The following is a 22,239-nucleotide window of genomic DNA, read 5'->3' as shown; positions in this document are numbered from 1 at the left end:
TCTCCAGGCAGTGCAGCTCCCTGGGTACTAGGCCGGCAGAACTTTGTGAGCAGCATTTGGAAAGCAAAGGAAAGGAGACTTGGAGGCTTTCCTTTCTTCATCTCCCTTTGCCTGTGTGTTTGGCTTTTCACTGTTGGGGAGTGGTGTTAATTCTGAAGGCACTTGGTTGTAGCTTAAAATGACTGGATGTGTTTGTGGAGGGACAGCTGAGATTTGTCACCATTTCATTTCTTAAATCAAATAGGGAAGTTGCTGAAAGGACCAATTTGTGTGCTTATACAGACTGATATAGGGCAGCATAGAAATCGTCTGGTGGGATAGGTAAAATTGCTCTTACCTTCATCATGGAACATTGTCTTGCTTTATCCTTGCTTGGTTGTCTTTTCTCATTCATGTTTCCCATCATCATAGTACTAGGTAAATAGAAGCTTCTGAAATGGTTCTGAGTTTCTCCTCCCTGAGCTGTGCCGTCCCTTGAGGGATTATTTTTATTTATTTGTTTATTTTGAATTTACCTCCTCAAATAATTTCCTTGTGCTATAAAGCTTGGGGAAACAGTGTTATTCCCTCTCTTACTCCCCATGTGTGTTTCTGAGAGCCAGATTCTTGTTGGGGTCTCATACCAGTTGCAGTGCTGCGGCAGGTCAGGACTCTTTTGCTTGGTCTTCTGAGGCACTAGACAATAATATTTGGGGAAGTAGATTAAGGGCAGGCATGAAGTAATTTTTCTTTTCCTTTGGTTGTGTCTTCCCTGCTTCTGGCACTTCTGATGCTATAGTTCCCTTCTTCTTCCTCCCTACCACCAGCAGAAGTCCTTCTGAATTCCTCATCTTCTAAGAATTTGTACAAGCAAGCAGGATTTTCTTGCAATAATGATGCAGGGGGGTTATCTTTGGAAAACGGCCTGACATATTATCATTGAGTTGTTCAGATTAATATTCCTTACATGGATCCACTCTAGTAGCTTTTCTTTGGGAGTTCCTCCAGTGGCAATAATGGTCAGATATTTAAATCATTCAGATACTTAAATCATTGCAGTTTTTTAAATGGTGATGTAATGGAAATGACAGATCATTGAGTTGCCATCTACATGCAGGAAAAATAATCCGATATTTAGCGTGCAGCGATGAATGGAAGAGCAAGAGGAGCTGGGATTTTGTGCTATAGCCGTAAGTGAGCTGATGGGGTGCCGCTCGGTGGCAAGCTGAGAGGTAACATGCCTGGTTTTATTTTTAATGTGCTAATTCAAATGGTTAGAAACAATCTCCGTGTACACAGGCTGGTTTCTGTGCGGGCTTTGTGTGCAGTTTTTAGTCTTACAGGCAAAGTTGTTTTGATAAACAGCATTGCGGTTAGAAATCCCTAGAGATGCTGACAAATCCATTTAGTCTCTGAAGGGAAAGGCATGGAATGGGAGAGGAAAGCCGCTTGAAGCTGGATTTAACTATGTGAGTCTTGCAAAAGTATAGCTTACTGCAGAAATTACTGGTAATCAGACGTGCTGTCACAAACAGACAGTGAATGTATAAGCATGAAACGCTTACACCAGCCCCATCACAGGCCAGACAAAGAAGGTTTCAGTGGGAGTTTGTATCCACAGATAATGGCTTAAAGTGGTAATTGATGCCAGCTGCATAAAATCACTAGGAAGGGCTCACCAGCTGCCTCTCTCCTCCAAGAAGAAAGGATGTACTTTTGTATTACTTCATGAGAATGACAGTCTCTCGCCTCAGTCGGTTTTAATTTTCTCCTTTTGTGATCCTGGCACCTCTGCAAAAGGAGGGACTGTTAATGGTAGTGCAGGGTGTGTGTTGTCAGGAGATGGTGAGGGACCTTCTGTCTCTGATGCTGGCTCACATGCCCAAGTCCCAGGATGGCCACCAACACATCTCCCTCCTGCACAGTAGGATTCCTGCACAGTAGGATCCCTGCTACATACAGGCTGCAGCCTGTCCTCGAAGCGGCACATGTGTCCATAAGGAGACCTGTGCGGAAATGGTCTTATCTGGTGAGATTTTTGGGTGGGATTCATCTCACCCTGTGTGAGACATCTGCAGGATTGGTGTCTGGATCTTGGCTAATGACCTCATCCTCCTTTTGTAGTTAGTGGGGGAGAAATAAACGCCGGTAGGGCAAGCATTGTTTGGTGTCTTTCAGATGTCCGCATCAGGATGAAATCAGTTGGATCCTGGAAAAAAAGCTGTTCCTGAATCTGTAACAGAACAATTTTTGGTCTGGTCACCTTTATTTTATTTTTTTTTATTTCTTTTCTTTTCTTTTAATTTTACACCAGTTGTTGTACCTCAGTGGTACTGCAGACTTTCTCCATGCTGATTAATCCTCATGATAGTTCCTGTCGCCAGAAAGTCTTCAGGACTCAGTGCCAGGGAGATATCGATCCACACTAAGTAAGTGGCATCCTCCAAAGGCCTGGCAAGAATTACTGAGTCCATTTATTTTTGTAACCTGGAATTTGGACTGGCTTGAACTGTAGGTGAAATGCTGTTTGTGTTGTGGACAAATGCTCAATGACAGCTGAAATAGGAGTTTGGAGCCATTATTAGCCTTAGTTAAGGGAGATTCTTGGGGTTGCTGCAGGCCACTGAGCGGGTGCTTTGACACAGTAACAAGGAGAAACTGGAAGAGCAGTAACTGCCTGCAGTCTTCTGGGTCTGTGTGCACCTTTTTTTGTTGTTGTTTGGGTTTTTTGGGGGGAGTGCTTGTTTTATTATCTTATTTTTCAGAAATAGATCCTGTCTAAGCATTGCCATTTTGACTGTTACTACAATACGTAAACATGAAGAACCTTTAGGACATCCTGCCCATTGTATTGTAAATGCTATTGTGTTCATGTGCTGAGGGTAGGAAGTCATTTTCATATGAAAATCTCAGTACAAAGTAGCAGATTAATCCAATTATCCCTATTAACCCATCAGCAATTAGGTCTCAAACCAGTAAGTTTAATAAAGCTTCCCTTACAGTTGTTGGTTTGTTTTTGTTTTTGTTTTTTGCCTAAATTCAGAGTTCAGCGTGGTAGTTTTGAGCATAAGCATGTATTAATATGGTCTAAATAAATAACAGAATCCCACAAAAACAAGGACACCAGAAGCAGCTGAGGAAGCACTGAGTTAGCTTTTGGCTCAAAAAGCTGTTCTGATTAACGCTTTCTCCCAGGGCTGCTGTTCACTGGGAACTTTGTTTTACAAGACTATTTTACTATTTTGTTCAGTGTTCCAGAAATACACCGTATTTTACTTAAAGGTGCGTCGTGAGAAGATTTAAGAATAGGTCATCCCTGGTGCATTTTGGGAATTCTCTCATAATAATTTATGAGTAAGCACTGCATCCCACTGTTAGTGTATGTGAAATAACTGTTTGCTTTTTAGCATAGCGTTTTTTCTTCTGATAAAGCCAGGGCTACTAGTGTATATAAATAGTTAACATGTACTTAGTATTAACATCTACATAAGTCATGAATAGGATATTTGATTGCTAGCGTGGTAACAAATTGCAAGGAAGTTTAAGGCTTAAAATTTTCTCATGTAATCAGCTTTGACATTACAGGATAATCAAAATATTGATGCTACCCTTTCCATCAGCCAGCAACCCTAGGGAACAGGGGTGTCGGTTTCTTCCTGGAATCAGTTTAAGTTAGACATTTTTCCCCTGGATATCCAAGGCTAGAAAACTGTGGAGCGAATAAAGATTGTGCCTGAAGGGGTAACCCCAGCTGCCTTTTCATTCATTGCCTTAAGAGGTGCTAGGTGAAGGCTCCCGCTGTCTAAGTGTGGTGAGAGCACTGAGGGTACAATGGCGTTGACTTATTTGGTATCCACTGGCAGCCTGTTTAGACATCACCTCAAAGCATTTGTGGATCCTTCCATGCAACACATCCTACCGTCACTTCAAAACTGGCTTGTTTTGGGTGTTTTTAAGGAGCGGTTGCATAGTGTTGCCCATTTCAGCTCTTTGAAGGGGTGACCTCCTTTCACCCAAGCTGCTCTCTGCTTGGCACCTCTCTGAGGTGGGGGGAGCCTGGGGAAATACTTCCTCTGCCTTTGTGTCCCAGCATCCTGTTTACTGCCCTGGCTCCTGGCCCTCTCTTCCTGATGCACTTGCTCTTCCTCCATGGAGGCAGATTCAGGAGGAGGAAACTTGTGCACGAGGCGAATGCCTTGTCCACGCAGGGAGGGGAATTCCTGATCTCCACCTCTGCTTTCCTGTGTCAGCCTCATGTGGGCACCAAGGGGGCACCCTGCGGTCCCCACCGTGGGGGGATTCTACTCAGAGGGCGTGCTTTGGTGTCCAGCTGCATTAAGGCACTGTTCTGGCTTTTAAATAGAAGTGGTTGCAATTTTAAAAATCCAAGGAGAAAAAAATGAGGAAGATGCAAATAATGCTCCTCTATCGTAAATTCACAGATTTTTCCGGTTTCCTAGTTCTCTGGGTTACGTAGAATAAAAGCCTGATAGCTATATATTTGCTTAAGGTATTACAAGCACAGGGGTTTTAAACAGATCCTGTCTTGCTCCATTATTGTATGAACTCTAGTGCATCCTTCATTGCTTTTTTTTCACTATTAAAAACTTGGGAAAGTAAAGGTCTGTTTTAGACCATCTCAATAAACAGGATTTTGATCAATGTCTGCTGAGCATGATGCTGGTATAAACTGAACTTTAAAAAAATCTGCTTTTGTGAAAGAAAAGAGGAAATAAATAATGCATGTGGTGTGTTAAACATGTTTTTTGTGGTTTATTCTTTTTCTCCCAAAGGACGAAGAAGAAGAAATCAAACTGGAGATTAATATGCTAAAGAAATATTCTCATCATAGAAATATTGCAACTTACTATGGTGCTTTCATTAAGAAGAGTCCTCCAGGACATGATGACCAACTGTGGGTAAGCAGATATTTCTCAAGCATGTTCATAATTTTTTCCCTTTTGGATATAGTTTGAGGATGACAGATATATCACATTATGGAAAGACAAACTAACAGAATTTGGTGCTTGCCTGACCGCATAGATAGCTGAATCACATAGGCTAATCATGCATCCTTAAGAGGGTGGCTGAACCAAGATTCATTGCTATTAGCAATGGATTTGCTCTTTAAGTAACTTTCCCCCCTGTTTCAAAGATGGATAGTAATGTGTTTCTTGGGAGCAAGGCAGATGAACTGAGCAGTAAGAATGTGTGGCTGTTAAAAAAAAAGGCTGCACTTGAGAATTGTACCCATTACATTTCTCATCCCACTTCATCTACACCCTCTAGAGTATTGAAGTTTGGGCTTGAAATGGCAGGGTATAGACATCAGTGTATGTTCTTCCATAAATAAATGTGAGTTAAAGAATAAGATGTGTTGCAATGGTGTGATCAGTTTTATTCCTTCAGCATTGGATGTGCTCTTACTGCTGTTGCTGCTAATTCATTTTGCATAGCTGAGCAAATCCAGATTCCCAGCATTAAATTACAGTGATTAAATCAGTCCTTGAAAATGTGGTAACTAATGTGAGACATATTCCATATATGTCTGACACACACTGGAGACATGGGTTTGAATCTGTTTTCCAGGCAGAGAGGTAAAATAAATGATACTCGCTGCTTCATGAGGGTTTCCCAAATCAGTGGTGCAACCTGATCATTTTGCTTCACTAGACAGCTGGGAACTGTGTTTAATGTTGATTGCATGCTGATGTTTGTTTTGCAGCTTGTTATGGAGTTTTGTGGGGCAGGCTCTATCACAGACCTTGTGAAGAACACGAAAGGGAATACTCTGAAAGAAGACTGGATAGCATATATCTCCAGAGAGATTCTCCGGGTAAGGAAAATAATCTGCTCCACTTGAAAACACAGAAACACTCTTACAGAGATGTAGCCTAGCTTGAGGTTCTGAAGAAGCTGTTTCTGATCAATCCCGTTAGCTGGGAGAGTACTGGGGAGCAGATAGATGTCTGCTCCACATCCTTTAACTCTGTGTGAGTTGTACTATATTGTAACAGCAGCCTTGCAAAAAATAGCAATTTTTAGTCAAGAGGGATCAAGGGGAAGAACCAGTGACCTTACCTATTGTAGAAGCTGTGAAACAGCTGCCATAAGACGCTGGTTTTGGGAAGCTTAAGGTTGTAACAGCATCGTAAGACAATAGGATGTGGAATGGTCTTTTCCAAATGTGCTTTCAGACATAAATCACTGCTCCTAATCAAGTCTGTGGAGGAAGGGGGTTGTTGGCCCAGGCCAGCAGTCAGGGTTTCTGTACTGTCATGAGCTCTCATACTGTGGATTCCTGCAGTCTATCTAGGGCAAGTAGCTACATTGTACATGGCTGTGCACTGTATAGTGCTAGCAGACGGCACTGTAAAAGTTTCTCAGGAAGAGGGTTGCCACTTACCAGTTTTTTATAACTGAAGCTTTAACTGATTACTCTTCGCATTTGATTTCCAGTTGGTAGACTTTTAAGTGCTTTTTGAATTGTCATTTGTTTGCTGCACTAAGTAAATCTAGTATGGTTGTCCTCATGCTTCTTTGTAAAACAAATTGCCTCCTACCCAGACCACTACACAGTATGTTTGTTCAGTTGCCTCATCATAAATGAAGTTCTGAAGAGCTTTATGTTAAAGGAAACTGCCACTGGCTCTTGCATAAATCAGTGTTGCTGTGGTCTGTGTTGCACGTTTGCTCTGCCTTGGCAATTTCTAAGATGGTGAGGGAGGGAGATGGATGATTCTGGTCTCTTGCTCCAATTCCAAATGCTAGGAGGGTCCAGCTGGTGTTCAGGCTGGTTGTTTTTGAGGGAGAAAGAAGAGTTGAATACCTACTGATGGTTATATTTAAAATCAAATAGATAGCATGCTTTAATACAAGGAAAGCTAACTTCTGCAGGACTGCTCTTATGCTTAATTTGAGAACTGTGTCACCTTGGAGGTATTGCATGCTATGTTGCATTCATCCTGGGTTCTCCTTATGTAAAGTAGTTAACGATCACTAAGAGGAAAAAATTATTTACCTCAGAGAAGAGTTAGGTGAAAGCAATTTTCTCATTCCTGTGAGAGATTAGCAAAAGGAGCCTTCATTGCTTGCCAGAAGAAACTGGAATATCTGGAAAGAAGGAATGTTAAACTCACATTGCTATGAGACATTGCAAAACCTGAATTGACACTGAATTTGTCATAGAGGAGACAGGTTGTGTAACAGAAAGTTAAAATGAGCTGAAGTGCCAAGGATCAGTGCAGGTAAAGAGAGAGGTGAGGGTCGACCCGGTTGGAGGGGCCTGGGGGCTGCAGGAGTACAGAGACATGCTCCTCTGTCTCCTGCCAGCGCTTTGCAAACACATATGTGTTTTTTCAGTAAGGCTAGATGGTACTCTGGAGAGAGCAGATGATTATCTCTCTGGCTGGGCCAGTGAAGCACAAGGCTTTAAAAAGTATCCTGAGTGAAGCTGTGGAAAAGCCTGCATTACTGTGAAAAATAAGACGACGCTTAACATTAGCAGCCAGCAAAGGGTCTTGGGGACATGAGCCGTTCACTTGATCTGCTTGTGACATGTGTGGGGAGGAGCTGAGCATGGTGGGGTTTTTTGTCACGCTCATTAACTCTTTTAAAAAAAGAAAATAGCCCAATGGTTATGTAGGCAAACTGGTAAATGATCATTTAATGAAGAACATGTGTTAGGAAATATTTCTCTACAGCAACCACTACTCTTTAACCTCTTGCAGCTGTAAAGGTTCTATTTCTTTATTTTTCATAAAACATTAAAAGCCTATGAGGGCAACACAAACAGGCAAGACGATCCCACCAGAGACTACAATTTTCCGAGCAGAGAGCTGAGGAGAAACCAAAATACAGGCAGTTGCTAAGAGGGTTGCCTGTTCTCCCAATTACATTAGAGAGTAAAATGCAACATATGTCTTCCTCAGCCCTCCCTCCACATGGCTAGCGCTCTGGGGCATGCATCCAGGTGCTGTCTCAACAAAAAGCACCGTATGCCAGGAGGTTTTGTTTCCTTTGGAAAGTAGAAAGCTCATAGGTTGTTTTTTTTTATTCCTTTTGCATGTGTTTTGGAACAGTTATCAGGCTTCATGGCCAGAACTGCAGCTTTGCAGCCGAGCTTTTGTTTGTCATCAGTTATCCCTTGTCCTCGAGCATAACTGCCAGTCCATCACCCCTCCACACCCTTCTTGGGGGTGCATATATGCATGTTAATGCTGCCTCCTTTCTTTCTTCACTCCCCTTCCCTGGACTAAATTCTGGGTGACCCTGTGTGTGCCAGATGTCGGTGACGTACGCTGACACTGATGCCATTTACAGTGTCAGTGTGTTTCTGGAAGCTGAACTTTTCTTCACGTGGCAGCTGAGAGGTGTTTGCACAGTGCAGATATTGGGCTGTGTTTAGGTACAGCTTGTGTGTGACCTGGGGCCTCTGTCTCTGCTCCATTACCAAAAGCTATGCGGGTGGTGTGCTACTACAAAGGTTCCCGTGGGTCCCATTGCATCCAACCACTGAGCAAGAGCCTAAGACCCCCATTTGGGGGTGCTGGGAATAGGTAGCTTGTTGCTAAACAAAAAACCAAATTCTGAACATCCTCTCCTTCCTTTCTTCTCTTTAATTCAGGGGTTGGCACATCTTCATGCCCATCATGTGATACACAGGGATATCAAAGGGCAAAATGTGTTGTTAACAGAGAATGCAGAAGTGAAACTCGGTAAGTACACATGCATGTCCACTTCCTCATTCGTTCAGTCTTTGCTTTTATCATGTTTCTAAATCAAGTTCATCTTTTAAAAGCCCTGCGACATGTTCTGTAGCATGAGTGCTCTGTCACTGCTCCTATGAGGCCCTGCATGTATTTCCTCCTGCTTCAGGAAGATGGAATGCAGGTTGCTGTATTTCATTAGGTGAGATTGGCTTTCATGCCAGAATCAGTGTGGGGATCATTTTATTTCCCCCACCAAGCTGTGCATGACTCATGTTCATTCTGATTACCTTTATTCTGGACTTGGGAAGTCACTGGAGTGTCTGTTCTATTTGGCTTTAATAGCACCTACTGTTCAGGTTCTAGACACAAAAATATGATCAGGACAGCACTCTCAAGGGGCATCAAACTTAAAACACAGCTCCAGCTCTGACATGCCTGCCGAAAACCACGCTCATCCCTGGCCTCCTCCTCTTTCCCTTCCAAGTGGACATACTCTTTTTTTCTTCCTCCGTAATCTGTCTCTTCCAGTCACTGCACACTTTAACCTTCTGAGTTTGTATCACACAGCACTAGCCACCTTTTTTTGGTTAAATATAGAGCCATGCTGAAGCCCTCCTACCCAGCCCACATCCCTTCTGTTTTGTATTACACCTTCCTGCAGCACAAGGCATGGGAAGATGTCCTGGCTGCTGGAGGAGGAAGCTCTCAGGAGAGCTTTTCTCCTTTTGGTCCAAAGCGGAGCACAGTAGCTCCCAAACTGTTGCTCTCAATGAACTCATCTACACAAGTTTGTCGGTGTCACCCAGCTGATGGATGCAGTGAAGCTGAGACAGCCCTCGTAGAGCATAAGCAGTTGTTGTTATAGAAAGACGTATATCACTGTGGTTGTGAATAGGAAGAAAACACCCTCGTAATGTAATCGCCTTGTAGTGAAATGGGCATCTGTTCTGCAACCTGTGTGTGTATGTGTGTGTGGTTAAAGTTAGCACCTCTTGAATAAGCCTCACCTTCTGCTCTGTGCATTAGAACAGAGAGCAATTCCCTGAGCAATAGATTATTTTTGCTGTCCAGTTTCAGAGCAGAAAAGGTGGACAGCCAAAAGGGATGTATGTTCATGCATATCGTTTTCTCATAGCATGAGAGGTACCTCTGGGAAGAAGCTCCGTCTGTATAGGTGAAGGTGCTTGGCTTCACCATTTGGGAAGGGACTAGCACTTCCTCAGCCGCCCAGGCAGTATTTTTGCAGCTCTATGCTGCCTTCTGCACAGGGAGGCTGGTGAGAAGTGCAGGAGAGGTGGTCATATGCTGCTGTGTCCCTTGATGCTTGTGGTCCAGGCACATTGCATGTGAACCACAAGGGCTTGGTTGCCTCAATACTAGTCGTCATATTTCTCCTCAGCATGGTTCTCCCATGTGGGTTTTATTTCCACAGGGTTTTATTTCCAACTCACCTTGCAGAAGTAATCATTGCATTATTTTTCCCTTCTTATTTTATTTTATTTTACTCTTTTCCCACCCGCAGTGGATTTCGGTGTGAGCGCTCAGCTGGACAGGACAGTTGGCAGGAGAAACACTTTTATTGGAACTCCATACTGGATGGCTCCAGAAGTTATTGCCTGTGATGAAAATCCAGATGCTACGTATGATTACAGAGTAAGAGAGTCCTGTTCACAGGAAAAAAACAAACTAACATACAAAAACTATGCAGTTGCAGTATGAACATCCTTGAATGATAGCAGTTTTTGAGACTTCTTATGCTTGGTAGGAGTAACACTGTTTTGTGTAGATACATTCTTACTACAGGAGTACAAGGTATGGGTACTGTCAAATTGTCACCTTTTAACAGTTGCTGTAACTTGTATTATCATAGCATTGAGACATAAGGAGTATAGGACTTCAGTGTGCTGTAGGTGCTCAGAGAAGGCAAAAAAGAGTTTAACTGGAAACGCTCATGTTCTCAATTTGTATAATGATTGTACCTTAAATTGTGTTAGACCGTGTCCCAGTTATTGCAGTAACCCAGAAGAATGCGTTTTAGGTGTTGCCTTAAATAGAACCACCGTCTGGAGAGCCAGTGAAGTACAGAAGGACCTCTTTAAACTGTGCCTATTCCTCATTTCAAAGTACATATATATGTTGATGAAAAATTATCCATCGCAACATTTCTCAGCAAATAATTTTTAATGTAGTTTGCTGCAAACAAAAGATTCAATTACAGCAAAGCCCGTAATTGGCTTGATGGTGTATGTGCCACCATTAGGAATGTTATGTATGTGTATTTGAAGTTAAATTTCTCTAGTGAAAGCATATTGTAATCTTAAAAATTCTTCTCAGGTAGGTTTAATGAAAGCACAAGGGAAAAAGAAATGTGAAAATACACTTCCGAAAAAGATCCTGGACTAATGCAGTTGTTCCAGCTTCTAACCAAGGGCAGCTAAGATACCAGCCTGTGATTAAGGCCTTACAATGACTTTTAGAGCTGAATATCAATTAAAGGAATTTGCTGAGATTGATAGTGCTGTTAGCTATCTGTATGTTTGTGTATGTCTATTTAAAAAAGCCAGATTATTTGAATTGGTGTGTTTGTACCTTTTGACTGAAATTGATCAGATTCATCCTATTTCTCTTGATTTAATCACTTTTTACATCCATCAGGACATTGTACTAAAGATAATGCTTTATATCTTTGCAGATGGAGTTATTAGGTAGGAAGGGTGGCTATTAAATTATCTAGTAAAGGAGAAGAACTTTCTTCAGCATTTGTTAATGCAGTAGTGATGTGAAAAATAACTTCCTGTGCCTCTTGAAGGCGCCTGTTTATTGTTTCTGGTAGGGCCTGTAGGGCTCTCTCCCGCAAAAACCTCATGGTTGAAAGATTTTGTAAGATCATGAGTCTGTGCAGCTTAGCTTAAATGGCTGGATTGGACCAAGACGAAAGTGCCTTGCTGGATTGGAAAAGGAAGAATACTTCTCTGCTTGTAGTAAAAGAGCTTATTTGCTCATTAGTTCTGAGTAATTTTTTAAAACATCACTATTATGACCAGAAATGAAGACTGTTCTGCTCAACAACAGCTCTCTTTCAGAAAGCAGCAGCTTTCTTGGGGAAATTATTCCAATGGCTGACTGATCTCATTGTGAAAAATTTTCCTCTTGTGTCTAGTTGGAATCTCCCCCAGAGTAACTTGTGCCCATTACCCCTTGTCATGTTCCATGTGACTCTTGTAAAAAGGAGTCTTTAAATACTGGAACTTGGTGCTAAGGTCTCCCTAAGCCTTCTTTTCTCAAGACTGAACAAACTGAGCTCGTTCAGTCTTTTCTCATACAGCAAGCTCCCAGACCTTTGGTCATTTTTGTGGTCCTTCTTTGAATCCGTCGTCAGCCTGTCCACATCTAAATTTATATAGCAGGGACCAAAACTGAATGCGATATTCCAGGTGTGGCCTGACAAACACCGAGTAGAGTGGGATAAAGACTTCTTTATCTCTGCTGGTGATGCCTTTTTTTGATGTCACCCAGCACCCTGTTGGCTTTCTTTGCCAAAGCAGCACACTGTTCACGTATATAGAGCTTATTGTCCACCAAGACCCCAAGGTCCCTTTCCAAAGAGCTGCTCCCCAGCCAGGGAGATCACAGGCTGTGCTGCAATTCTGGATTGTGTATATCCAGGTGCAAGACCTTATATTTGTCCTTCTTGAACTTCATAAGGTTCTTGTTAGCCCACTCTTCCAGCCTATCCAGGTCAACCTGCAGAGTGGCTCTCCCTCTCAAAGTGTCCACTTCCCTACTCAGTTGGTATTATTGGCAAACTTCATCGGGGTGCACTTGATCCCATAATGCAGGTCACTTATGAAGGTACCAGACACCGCTGGGCTCAGTAATGATCCCTGGGAGACCTCACTGGTGATGGACTGCAAGCTGGGAAAGGAGCTATTCACCACCACGTTCTTGATGCAGCCTGGCAGCCAGTTCATCACTAACCGCACTGACCGCTTGTCAGGACCGTAATGTGTCAATTTCTCTAGTAGGAGGTTGTGGGAAACCGGATAGAAAGCCTTGGAGAAATGCAGGTAGACAGTGTCCACCATTTGCCCCACATCAACTGAGCAGGTTACTTTGTCATAGAAGGCAGTCAGGTTTCTCAAGCGTGATTTGCCCCTGGTGTATCCATGCTGGCTTTTCCTAATCATGTGCTTCATTTGACTTGTAATAGCCCCTAGGAGGTTCTTCTCCATCACTTTCCTGAAGTAAGACTGATGGACCTATGATTTCGTGGATCCTCCTTTAAGCTCTTCTGGTAGATGGGGGTGACATTTGCTTTCCTCCAGTTTTCTGGGATGATCTCCAATCTCCACAACTTCTCAAGGATTATGGGAGAGTGGCCTTGCAACGACATGAGCCAGCTCTTTTAACACTCTTGGACAGGCACTGTCAGAGCCCACCTGTGTGTAGGGGTCAAGCTCCAGCAATAGCTCATATACCAACTCTTCCTTCACTGATGGTGGATCTGTGTTTGCATCAGCCTGGAGTTTAGTTCCCAAGGCCTGGGGCCCAACAGTGCTGATAAACACAGAGGTGAAGAAAGTACTGAGAACCTCTGCCTTTAAAGTGTTATTAGTGACTGATTCACCTTGCCTGTTCAACAGTGGGCCAGTATTTTCCTTCTGCTTGTTATTTATGTACCTGAATCATAGAATCAGCTAGGTTGGAAAAGATATTGAAGCTCATCAAATCCAACATTTATTGTAGTTTTTGACATCTCTGGCCAATTTCAATTCTAGTTGAGCTTGTGCTTTTCAAACTGCATCTCTTGCACATGCTGACAATGCCCTTGTCCAGTCCTTTGTAAGCAAAGGAATATTGAAAAATCTGTTGTCTCATAGAGTTAGATTTCAGGCAAATATATTTTTCATTGTCATAATGTGAAAGTATTTTCATGTGTTATTTGAAAGGGTTGTTTGCATACTCTGTACAGATATGCATGGGCATTTCTGCATATATATATATGTATTATATGAGAAGTATAATGCTGTTACAAGAAAAATGTAGCTTGTATTGTTTAAATAGCTGTGGTATTTGGTTTCGGTCTCACCTACAGGGCCTCTGTAAATAGTACTGTCTGAATGGGTAAATCCACCTACTAACATATGGTGTCTCTCTTTTTATGCAGAGTGACCTTTGGTCATGCGGCATTACAGCCATAGAGATGGCAGAAGGAGCTCCCCGTAAGTGATACATATGCTGCTCCAGTGGGCTGATTAAGACTGAAACGTATACTTGGGAGATGCTGGTTGTAATCTAAGCCTAGTTTTGAGGTTTCCAAAAGTATCCTCATTTTATTTCTGTTCTCTTTGGTTTTGCCTGCCATATAAAAATAAAACCCCATAAATAGCAATGCTTTCGATAAAGATAGGATTGTGTTTAAGCACTTACAGTGCAGACTGGAGTAATTTAATTTCTATAGCAGGAATATTGGAAGCTAATCGAGTGTCAGACTTCCTTCCTATGGGTAGTATATTGTGTTTTGGAGTTGTGTCCCAATTTTTGTATGACCTGGCCTGGGATGCTGAAACCTTAGCCAGGGAGAGGGGCAGTGGGGCCTCGAGAAAACTGACCTTAATGGAAAAAGCATCTGTAGCAATTGTTTCTGTGTCGGCTTTCTGTCGGTCTGGGTAATGCTAACATTGCTTCTCCTTTTGTTTCCACTCGTCAGTGGGTGGTGTTGATCTTCAGTGACATGACTCAAACTATAAATCCGCCTTCAACACAAAGTGTTGAACTTAATGTTCCCTGCTTGAGAGTCCTTTTCTGTTCTTAGGGGTATTTTTGAGAGAGAAACCTGGAAACCAAAAATGCACGATTTCTAATAGCTTATTTTCTGAATAATAGTGCTTATTCTTTCTGAATGTGAAGGCAGACAGCAGATAGGAGGGCAGAAAGATTTTAAAAGAAATTAGGCATGTTGTTTTGACGTTTAATGATAATTTTTATGGAAGTCCTTACTGAACCGTTGCTACCCTCACTTGCAGCCGGAGCTCTGTATTTAAAAATAACAGCCTAAGGAACCTAAGATTGAGTTAATTAATTTTTTCTACACATAAGCAACTACCACCACCACACAACAGCCTAGCTTGAAACCTTTGTCTTTGAAATAATCAAGTTGAAATGAAGTATTGATATTTTCCTAGCTAAAACATGGACATTTCATTACAGCTGCTGCCTGATCTTTTTGTTGTTGTTGTTAATGTGAAATTTATAAATCCAATCACAGTGCTCTTGTTCTGATTCATGTTTTAGGAGGTGTAATGGTTTTGTTTGTTTTTTTTTAATTCCTAATTGCACATTTGCATGAATGCCCATGTGAGAGCTGCTCCCTAGACACCTCAGCCAGCGCTGTATTAATAATGTTTGAGCTACCACTTGACCTCCTTTTTGCCATACCTTTTTGTTCAGTGCATTGGGTTACCTGAATGGCTTTCAATTAGAAGCTGTGTCCATAGGTTTTGTAAGCCTGGAATTGAACAATAATATTTTTTAATTTCCAAACCAAAGCAGAGCTTGGGCCCAATTTGTTTAAAAGCACAAGAGGGGCATTTGAGAAGTAAGCAGGGATCCAGTGTGAATTCTGAACAGCTCTTGCCTTGTTCTGTCCTCTGGCTTGTGGGCTCTCCCTCCTTCTCCCATGACAGCTGAAGAGTCCATCTCTAAGCTTGGTGGTCTGATGGGATCGACAGGCATCCAAGGGACTTTTCTGCCAAGGCTGTGATCCCTTATTTCTGAATCCAGAATCCTCTTCACATCAGTCTGTTTCTCCTGAATTTCTCTTGTGTGGAAAACGTTACCTCTTTCTCCAGTGATTTTTCAGGCTGAGACTTGTGCTGAAAGAGGTCAAGCATAGGAAGATGGTGAAAGCCAGAGGATTCACTTCTAGTGACTTTTCTTGGGCAGCCTCTTCCTCCTCTCGTTTCCCTGTGTTGGCTCTGCCATAGTGCTTTGCTGTGGAGCAGAACAATCCATAAGGCAGAGAACCCAGACTCCCACTAAGTGTCTACTGAAACAAATGTGACTTAACTTTGACAAAAGGAATGCGTTTACATTTCAGTTCTGTGGGGAATCCTTATTTTGATATAAACCCTCCCATGCTTCAAAACTGTCAGGCCTCAGTGAAGAAAATCTTCAAGTCTGGATAGTAAAAATGAGGCATTGTCCATAATGGGAGAGAAGGGAAGTTTGTATGAAACAGTAACTGTGTCATTCTTTCCTTCTGCCATCATCATCTCCCAATATTTTATTGACTGTAAGTTAGATGACTTGGGGCTTGGAGGAGGGCCATGCACAGATGTTCCCATCATGGTTGATTCTGAAGGTTAATCCATGCCTCAATCCCTTTCTCTTTTTGAGACCACCCTTGGCACATTGAGCTGTGGAATTGTCATTTTGGGCTAATTCCATTTAGCTGTGTTGCTCTCTGTGTCTGCTGCATGTGTGGTCAGGATAGTGGGAATGGTTGCGGAAGCTAAAGCCATGGTATTGAAAGAGCAGCTAAGCCAACATCTGTATATTCTGTTTGGTTTTGTTTTCTTTCCTTCAGCTCTTTGTGACATGCATCCCATGAGGGCACTCTTTCTCATACCCAGGAACCCTCCGCCACGGTTAAAATCCAAGAAATGGTATGTGTTAGTCTATATCTTGTTTGTGGCCCTTTTTTTAGCATGATGTGTTTTTGTGTCTCATTGCATGCTGTTTTGTTCCCACTTCCAGAGAACCATAAAGCAATTTAAGTTATCAAAAATCACTCTGTTACCTTCTGTGCCGCTGAATCAAAGCATGAAATAAAAAGCATACATTGTTTATGTAGTTCTGTTTGTCCCAGCGAAATTTTGTCTTGAATTGTGTGAAAATAAAAAACAAGCTTTTTTTCTTGACAAAGCAGCATCTCTATTAAAGTGACAAATGGATCCATATTTTAAAAGATAAACTCCCGCAGCACTCTTAATATGCAGTATGTTTTCTCAGATGTATTGTAACACAGAAACAGAACGGTACTATAGTGTTCTAGTTGCTAAGTTGAAAGGAGCTATTAAAACTAATGAAGGCTTTTACTATAATTATTGTAAACTAGGGGAATTAAGTGTGTGCTTCTTGCCAGCTGAGAAAAATCCATTAGTACCGGAGGATTTCGTCCCAGTTATTGGTTACACTGGCACATACGAAACAGCAGTACTCCCTAGAAGGAGGTTTCATATAGATTGAATATGATCACAGGATGCTGTGACCCTGTCAAAATAATGAAGTGATTTGACTGCCTATTCAATAGCAACATAATATAAACTTGATTGCTTGCTGGGCTTGGTTTTTGCTCAGATTGACTTATTTATGCGCTTGTACTGTCAAGGCATCCCTCTCCCTCTCTCATACTTGCTTTCTGCATATGTTAAAATAATAGAGATGCGTATACAGTATTTGCATAAGCCTTTCATTAACCTTTTTATTCAGAATAATAACACTTAAAGTGTGAGGAATAAAAGAAAACAAAACAAACAACAAAGTTACCTTGAATCCAGCCTCTTAGATTCCAGTAGGAAGGTGAAGTGATGGATGGAAACTCTTGTTTTTACACTTAACCATGGTAGTGGAAGTGTTTGCTGCCTAAGCACAGGAGCAGGTTGGGAGCACCTAGCAATCAAAAAGTGACTCTTGAGTCAGTGCTGCACTCACTCAACTATTGTGGTAGTGTGCTCATGGCAGGTTATGAGAAAATAGGCCCAATGATGAAAAATGTGGGTTTGAGTATTTCCATTATTGGCATTTTGCAAGGTGACTTGTTTGGTGACTTCTGTCAGGAGGTCCTCTTTCAAGCGCTCAGATGAAGTGCAAATTTAGGAAGGTGGTACTTCAGCTTAGCTAATTCCCATGCCCTGTCACTTTATGTGGCGTGCAGTTCAGGTCAGTTCATGCCCTTAAATTGTGTCAGTGAAAATTTGTCCCCAAGTGCCTGTGTTGAGCAGACAACGCTGTTCAACACCTGCCTATAGTTCTATGATGATTTTATGCATGGCTCTTTGGATAAAAAATAAAATAATCTAAAATGCTTGTAGTCCTATCTCAGTGAATCCAAGTGTGTACAAAAGCAGTGCAGTGCTGCTTGAGTCAGGGGAAATGTTGGATGCAGTTCTTGTGGCTTTCGGTATGGCTGCTCTGAAGCAGACGTGCCCTTAGATAGCATGGGCAGGTGAAGACACACCAGAGCTGCCCTGCCTGTGCTCCGAGCAAGCTGGATGCTACCCAGCAGAGCTGGGTTTGCATGATTTGCCTTTGCTTAATAGATCCTGCCTTTCAGGAAAATTATGCCTGTGAAAGAAGGCACATCACTGTGAGGCTGTGCCTAAGTACTGCAGGTATGTTGGCATCACCCTGTGTCCATCCAGCCCAGTGCTCAGCTGGAGCACGCTCAGCTCTGTTTGGAGGCACACTTGTGGACAGCACTTGTACCATCCTCTGGGACACAGTGCTTTTTGAGGGAAGGAATTAGACTTCGAGAAAGAACAGAAAAAAAATCTTTGAGCTGAGTTTTACCTCTGACCTTGCTTTGCTTTGTTTTGTTTTCTTTCCTGCATTCTCAGGTCTAAAAAGTTTTTCAGCTTTATAGAAGGTTGTCTAGTGAAGAATTACATGCAGCGACCTTCTACAGAACAACTCTTGAAGCACCCATTTATACGTGACCAACCAAATGAAAGGCAAGTCCGAATCCAGCTTAAGGACCATATAGACAGAACCAGGAAGAAGAGAGGAGAGAAAGGTATGCAGCTTCTAAAAATTAAGTATTGTGCTTGTTAAAAATGTGTGGTTTTGTTCGACTTTGCATTCTAAATTCCCACCACTAGAAAAGCAGCAAATAACCCAAACCCTTGAAAGGTTCCTTTTTAATTCATGTTTTGACTATCAGCAAACTTTTAGTTTTTGTTCTGTCCTCTATAGAGGAAAATCAATTCAAGTGTCTTATTTTCAGATAAGTTAAATTTACTCATTTCTGAGCCTCTTCCATACGATCTTTAAGCAGTATTTAGGAGGATATTGGCATATATGGCCTTTTTATCTATGGTAGGTTCGTCCCTGAAATGGTGCCATAAATCGGACTAGCAGGAAATAACCCATCACAAGAGCTATGAAGCAAATGTTTAGCCTGTTCGCTTTATTCAGGTGGTGCCGAGGTTCTCCAGGTGTCTTGTCTTACATATACAACCTGGTGTCATTCAGGGAATTTGCTGAAAGTCTGCCACAAAGCACTATGCTGCTCTACAGGTGTGGGAGGATGGGCTCGTATATGTAGAATAAGTTCTAGGGTCTGCAGTAGATCTCCTTATTGAAGAGCATGGGAACTGACTGGTTCACTAAGGCGCACTACTGCAACTCCCTGCTGTCGTAAAACTAAAGCACTATAGGCCCTTGTTTCTTTCTCGGTAGATGAGACAGAGTATGAATATAGTGGAAGTGAGGAAGAAGAGGAGGAAGTGCCTGAACAAGAAGGAGAGCCAAGGTAATAATTGCTTTTGGGAGGGCTCTGAGCAGACATGCCAAGTAAGTCTAAAGGTCTGTGACTATAAATCAGGAGCATGCTAAATTTCTGTCTCTTATTAAATGCACACATAAGCCACACAAACCACCCAGAGGGTTTGAATACCCATTCTGTGATGCTCAAGGTTTTAAAGCTCCCCTTTACATGGCTTAGAGCCAGTGAGCTCTGGATGGAGGGAGATTTATGGCAAATATGATTGGTCAGGGGGTCCACAGTGACAGAATTGGTCCTTATTTTGCTTGGCCTCATTTCACGCCTTCCACTGAGAGCGTGTATTTGACATGCATCCAGTGTCTTTGCTCCGAAAGAAATGAGATTAAAATTTAACATCATGCTATATTTTATTTATGTTCCCCTGCCTTTGAAAAAGGTATTTAATGGCCCATCAGGCTTTATTGTACAGGAGCCTTTAACTTCCTCTTGTTGCAGTTCCATTGTCAATGTGCCTGGAGAATCAACCCTCCGACGTGATTTCCTGAGACTGCAGCAGGAAAACAAGGAACGGTCTGAGGCCCTTCGGAGACAGCAGCTGCTGCAGGAGCAGCAGCTCCGCGAGCAGGAGGAGTACAAGAGGCAGCTGTTGGCAGAGAGGCAGAAGCGCATTGAGCAGCAGAAGGAGCAAAGGAGACGGCTGGAAGAGGTAGAGACAGGAGGCTGGTGTGCAGAAGCCCTGCTTCCACTTAGTTTCCTATTCCCATGCCCATTTGTAAAGAATTCCCTGTAGCCCCAGCACATCTCGGGAGAGGAAGCAACATGTGCAAATCCAGTGGCAAATGTAGAGCAAAGCACTTAAATCCATATCTGGCTACTTGAGTGAAAACCACCTTCCAGAGAATTTGAATATCCAGCAGCTCCTATGGAGGCAACAGGAGCAAGGGCTGAGTTGTTTGAAGGTATTTGGGGGGAGGCTCTGTCTTGGTCTCTGTTCCAGAGATGAGGCAACATGTCTAGACTTCAGGTAGCTGTAGAGAAGGGGAGACATTAATTATTCCCAGCTGTATTTTTCTCAAGATTACTTTTTTTTAGGGGCCCATGACATGCTTTAAATTTCCCTTTAAAGATTTCTCCAACATCTGTGTTTGGCACTCATTCATGGGTAGGTAGAAGCCTAATTTTTAATGTATTATTCTCTCATGCATAGTAGCATGTGACTGTAAAAGCCACCTAGATTTCTAAGTATCATATATATATAAATCAGTGTTAAAATTATAATTCTGCAAAAATTACAAATATGTAAATGATACTTCTGTGATAAGTATGCCATTTGCATACACTGCTGGAAGATAAAATGAATCTACATGTCCAATATTGTTCTATCATACTTTTCACCTCCTCAGATCTTGTGTGTGTTTATATATATGTAGATGGAATATGCAGTGTGAGCTTCAGAGGTAGGAGGATTTGAAAACAGTTCTTCAGGCCAGAGCTGGGTATGACACAGAGCTGAAGTGAAACCAATCCTCTAGCTTCTCAGGAAGTGCAGGGTCACATTCCAGTTGTCCTTAAATGACCTCTTGCTTGGGTCTCTGTTTTGGCTCTTCACTTAGCAATGATGGAAAAGCTGCACCCAGTCTAGTTTCCCAAATCCTGGTAATGTTTAGTGAGGATGCAGCCAGGACGAAATGTTGATTTGCATCCTGTGATATGTTTACATAACAAATGATAAAAAGGTCTAAATAGCTTTCCAGCTCACATCATGCTCCTTATACCTCTTTTTCAGTATGCATGAAGGTTTAGTGCTGCTGTAAGGAGGTGCTGGTAGCAAAGCCTCAGCCACACGTGAAGCCAGGAGGAGCAACAAGGGGGAGGCACATAACTCCATTTCTCTTCTGTTTCTTCCCCACCCTTCTGAGATTGCCAAGATAAAAATCATAGTGCTTCCAACTGTTTTTTGGCTCTGACTCTGTAGCGATTTGGGGTGGGGGGGGTGGGAGGAGGGGCAAGAGCATATAATAAAAAGAGGCTATGAAAATATGAAAATGAAGCATTGATATTGTCAAAGGTGGGCAAAAGTTGACATACTTCTGGCCTGTGAATTTTTTTCTTAGTATGAGAGTCAGTGATTTATTTTAAATGCCCCTTTAATCTCTGAGGTTCTGCCGGCAGTACTTTTTTAGTGAGGAAGGGGATTACAGTTAAATTATCTATGTCATTGACTTTAATATAAAGTGCAACACTTAAAATCTGGAATTTCTTTTTAAAATAAAGGAGGTGCTGCTGCTGGCAGTGGAAACAAAGCAATGTACCTTCTGCTGCCCAGGGTTGAACTTTTTGAGATGTTGCAGAGATCATGATTTAATGAACAATTAAAAAGAAAGTTCAGTTACCTGAAAGTTGTTTAAATAGTCCCGCTTTTGAAAATACAGAACAAAACTTGCACAACCACAAGACGGCATGTGATGTAGGTTGATGCATTACTGAATAAGATTGCACAGTGAACCATGTGAAGTTTGTAAGAGAAAAGCCTTTACCTTTTATTGGGTCTGTAACCTCAGCCTGGTTCCCTTGGAGACATAAATATGAATGATGAGCTATAAAGTTTTCCTTTTGCAGGTGGTGGGGCAGTCTTATTGTTCTTAAAGTGAATTAAATAAAGGCTTGCATTTAGCTTTCAAAAAGCCCTTCTTAATTCACTGGATCTTGTGTTGGAAAAAATGTATGATCCCAAGTGATTTTTAACAAAACAGCCAAAACGAGCTCTTTAATGTGGGGGAAGGGTGGTAGACACATATTTAGATAAACATCAGTGTTGTGACACAATTGAAGGCCAAAATATTGAAATGTTGTCACTTTGTCCTTAACTCACCCCCCACCCCCGTTTTGATGAAGCCAGTAAACAATGAAGAGCTTGGTAATGTGAATTAAGATTAGTGTCATGCACTGAATCTCTGGGTTTCCATCACTTTGTTGATATTTTTAGAAAGCCTTGCTTTCTTGTAATGTTTTCTTGTGTTAAGTGTATGTTTGGATATACCT

General features: G+C 42.0%; 1 protein-coding gene across 9 annotated transcripts in view; it reads left to right on the top strand.

Moving 5' to 3' along the window:
• Positions 1–22,239, top strand: part of MAP4K4 (mitogen-activated protein kinase kinase kinase kinase 4) — a 165,017-nt gene that overhangs the window by 98,372 nt on the left and 44,406 nt on the right. For all 9 annotated transcript variants that reach the window (XM_062606931.1, XM_062606927.1, XM_062606929.1 and 6 more), the window contains exons 4-12: positions 4,773–4,898; positions 5,705–5,815; positions 8,606–8,696; positions 10,213–10,343; positions 13,858–13,912; positions 16,279–16,357; positions 18,311–18,486; positions 19,152–19,224; positions 19,693–19,903. In XM_062606931.1, coding sequence (XP_062462915.1) covers positions 4,773–4,898; positions 5,705–5,815; positions 8,606–8,696; positions 10,213–10,343; positions 13,858–13,912; positions 16,279–16,357; positions 18,311–18,486; positions 19,152–19,224; positions 19,693–19,903 — 1,053 coding nt within the window. The remainder of the gene's footprint in view (positions 1–4,772; positions 4,899–5,704; positions 5,816–8,605; positions 8,697–10,212; positions 10,344–13,857; positions 13,913–16,278; positions 16,358–18,310; positions 18,487–19,151; positions 19,225–19,692; positions 19,904–22,239) is intronic.

This window comes from Pezoporus occidentalis, unplaced genomic scaffold, assembly GCF_034315485.1.
Source record: "Pezoporus occidentalis ecotype Australia unplaced genomic scaffold, CSIRO_AGI_Poc_V1 ctg99, whole genome shotgun sequence".
Classification (NCBI taxonomy): domain Eukaryota; kingdom Metazoa; phylum Chordata; class Aves; order Psittaciformes; family Psittacidae; genus Pezoporus; species Pezoporus occidentalis.
Note: the sequence above shows the minus strand (reverse complement) of the source record. Positions and strands in the feature narration are given on the sequence as shown.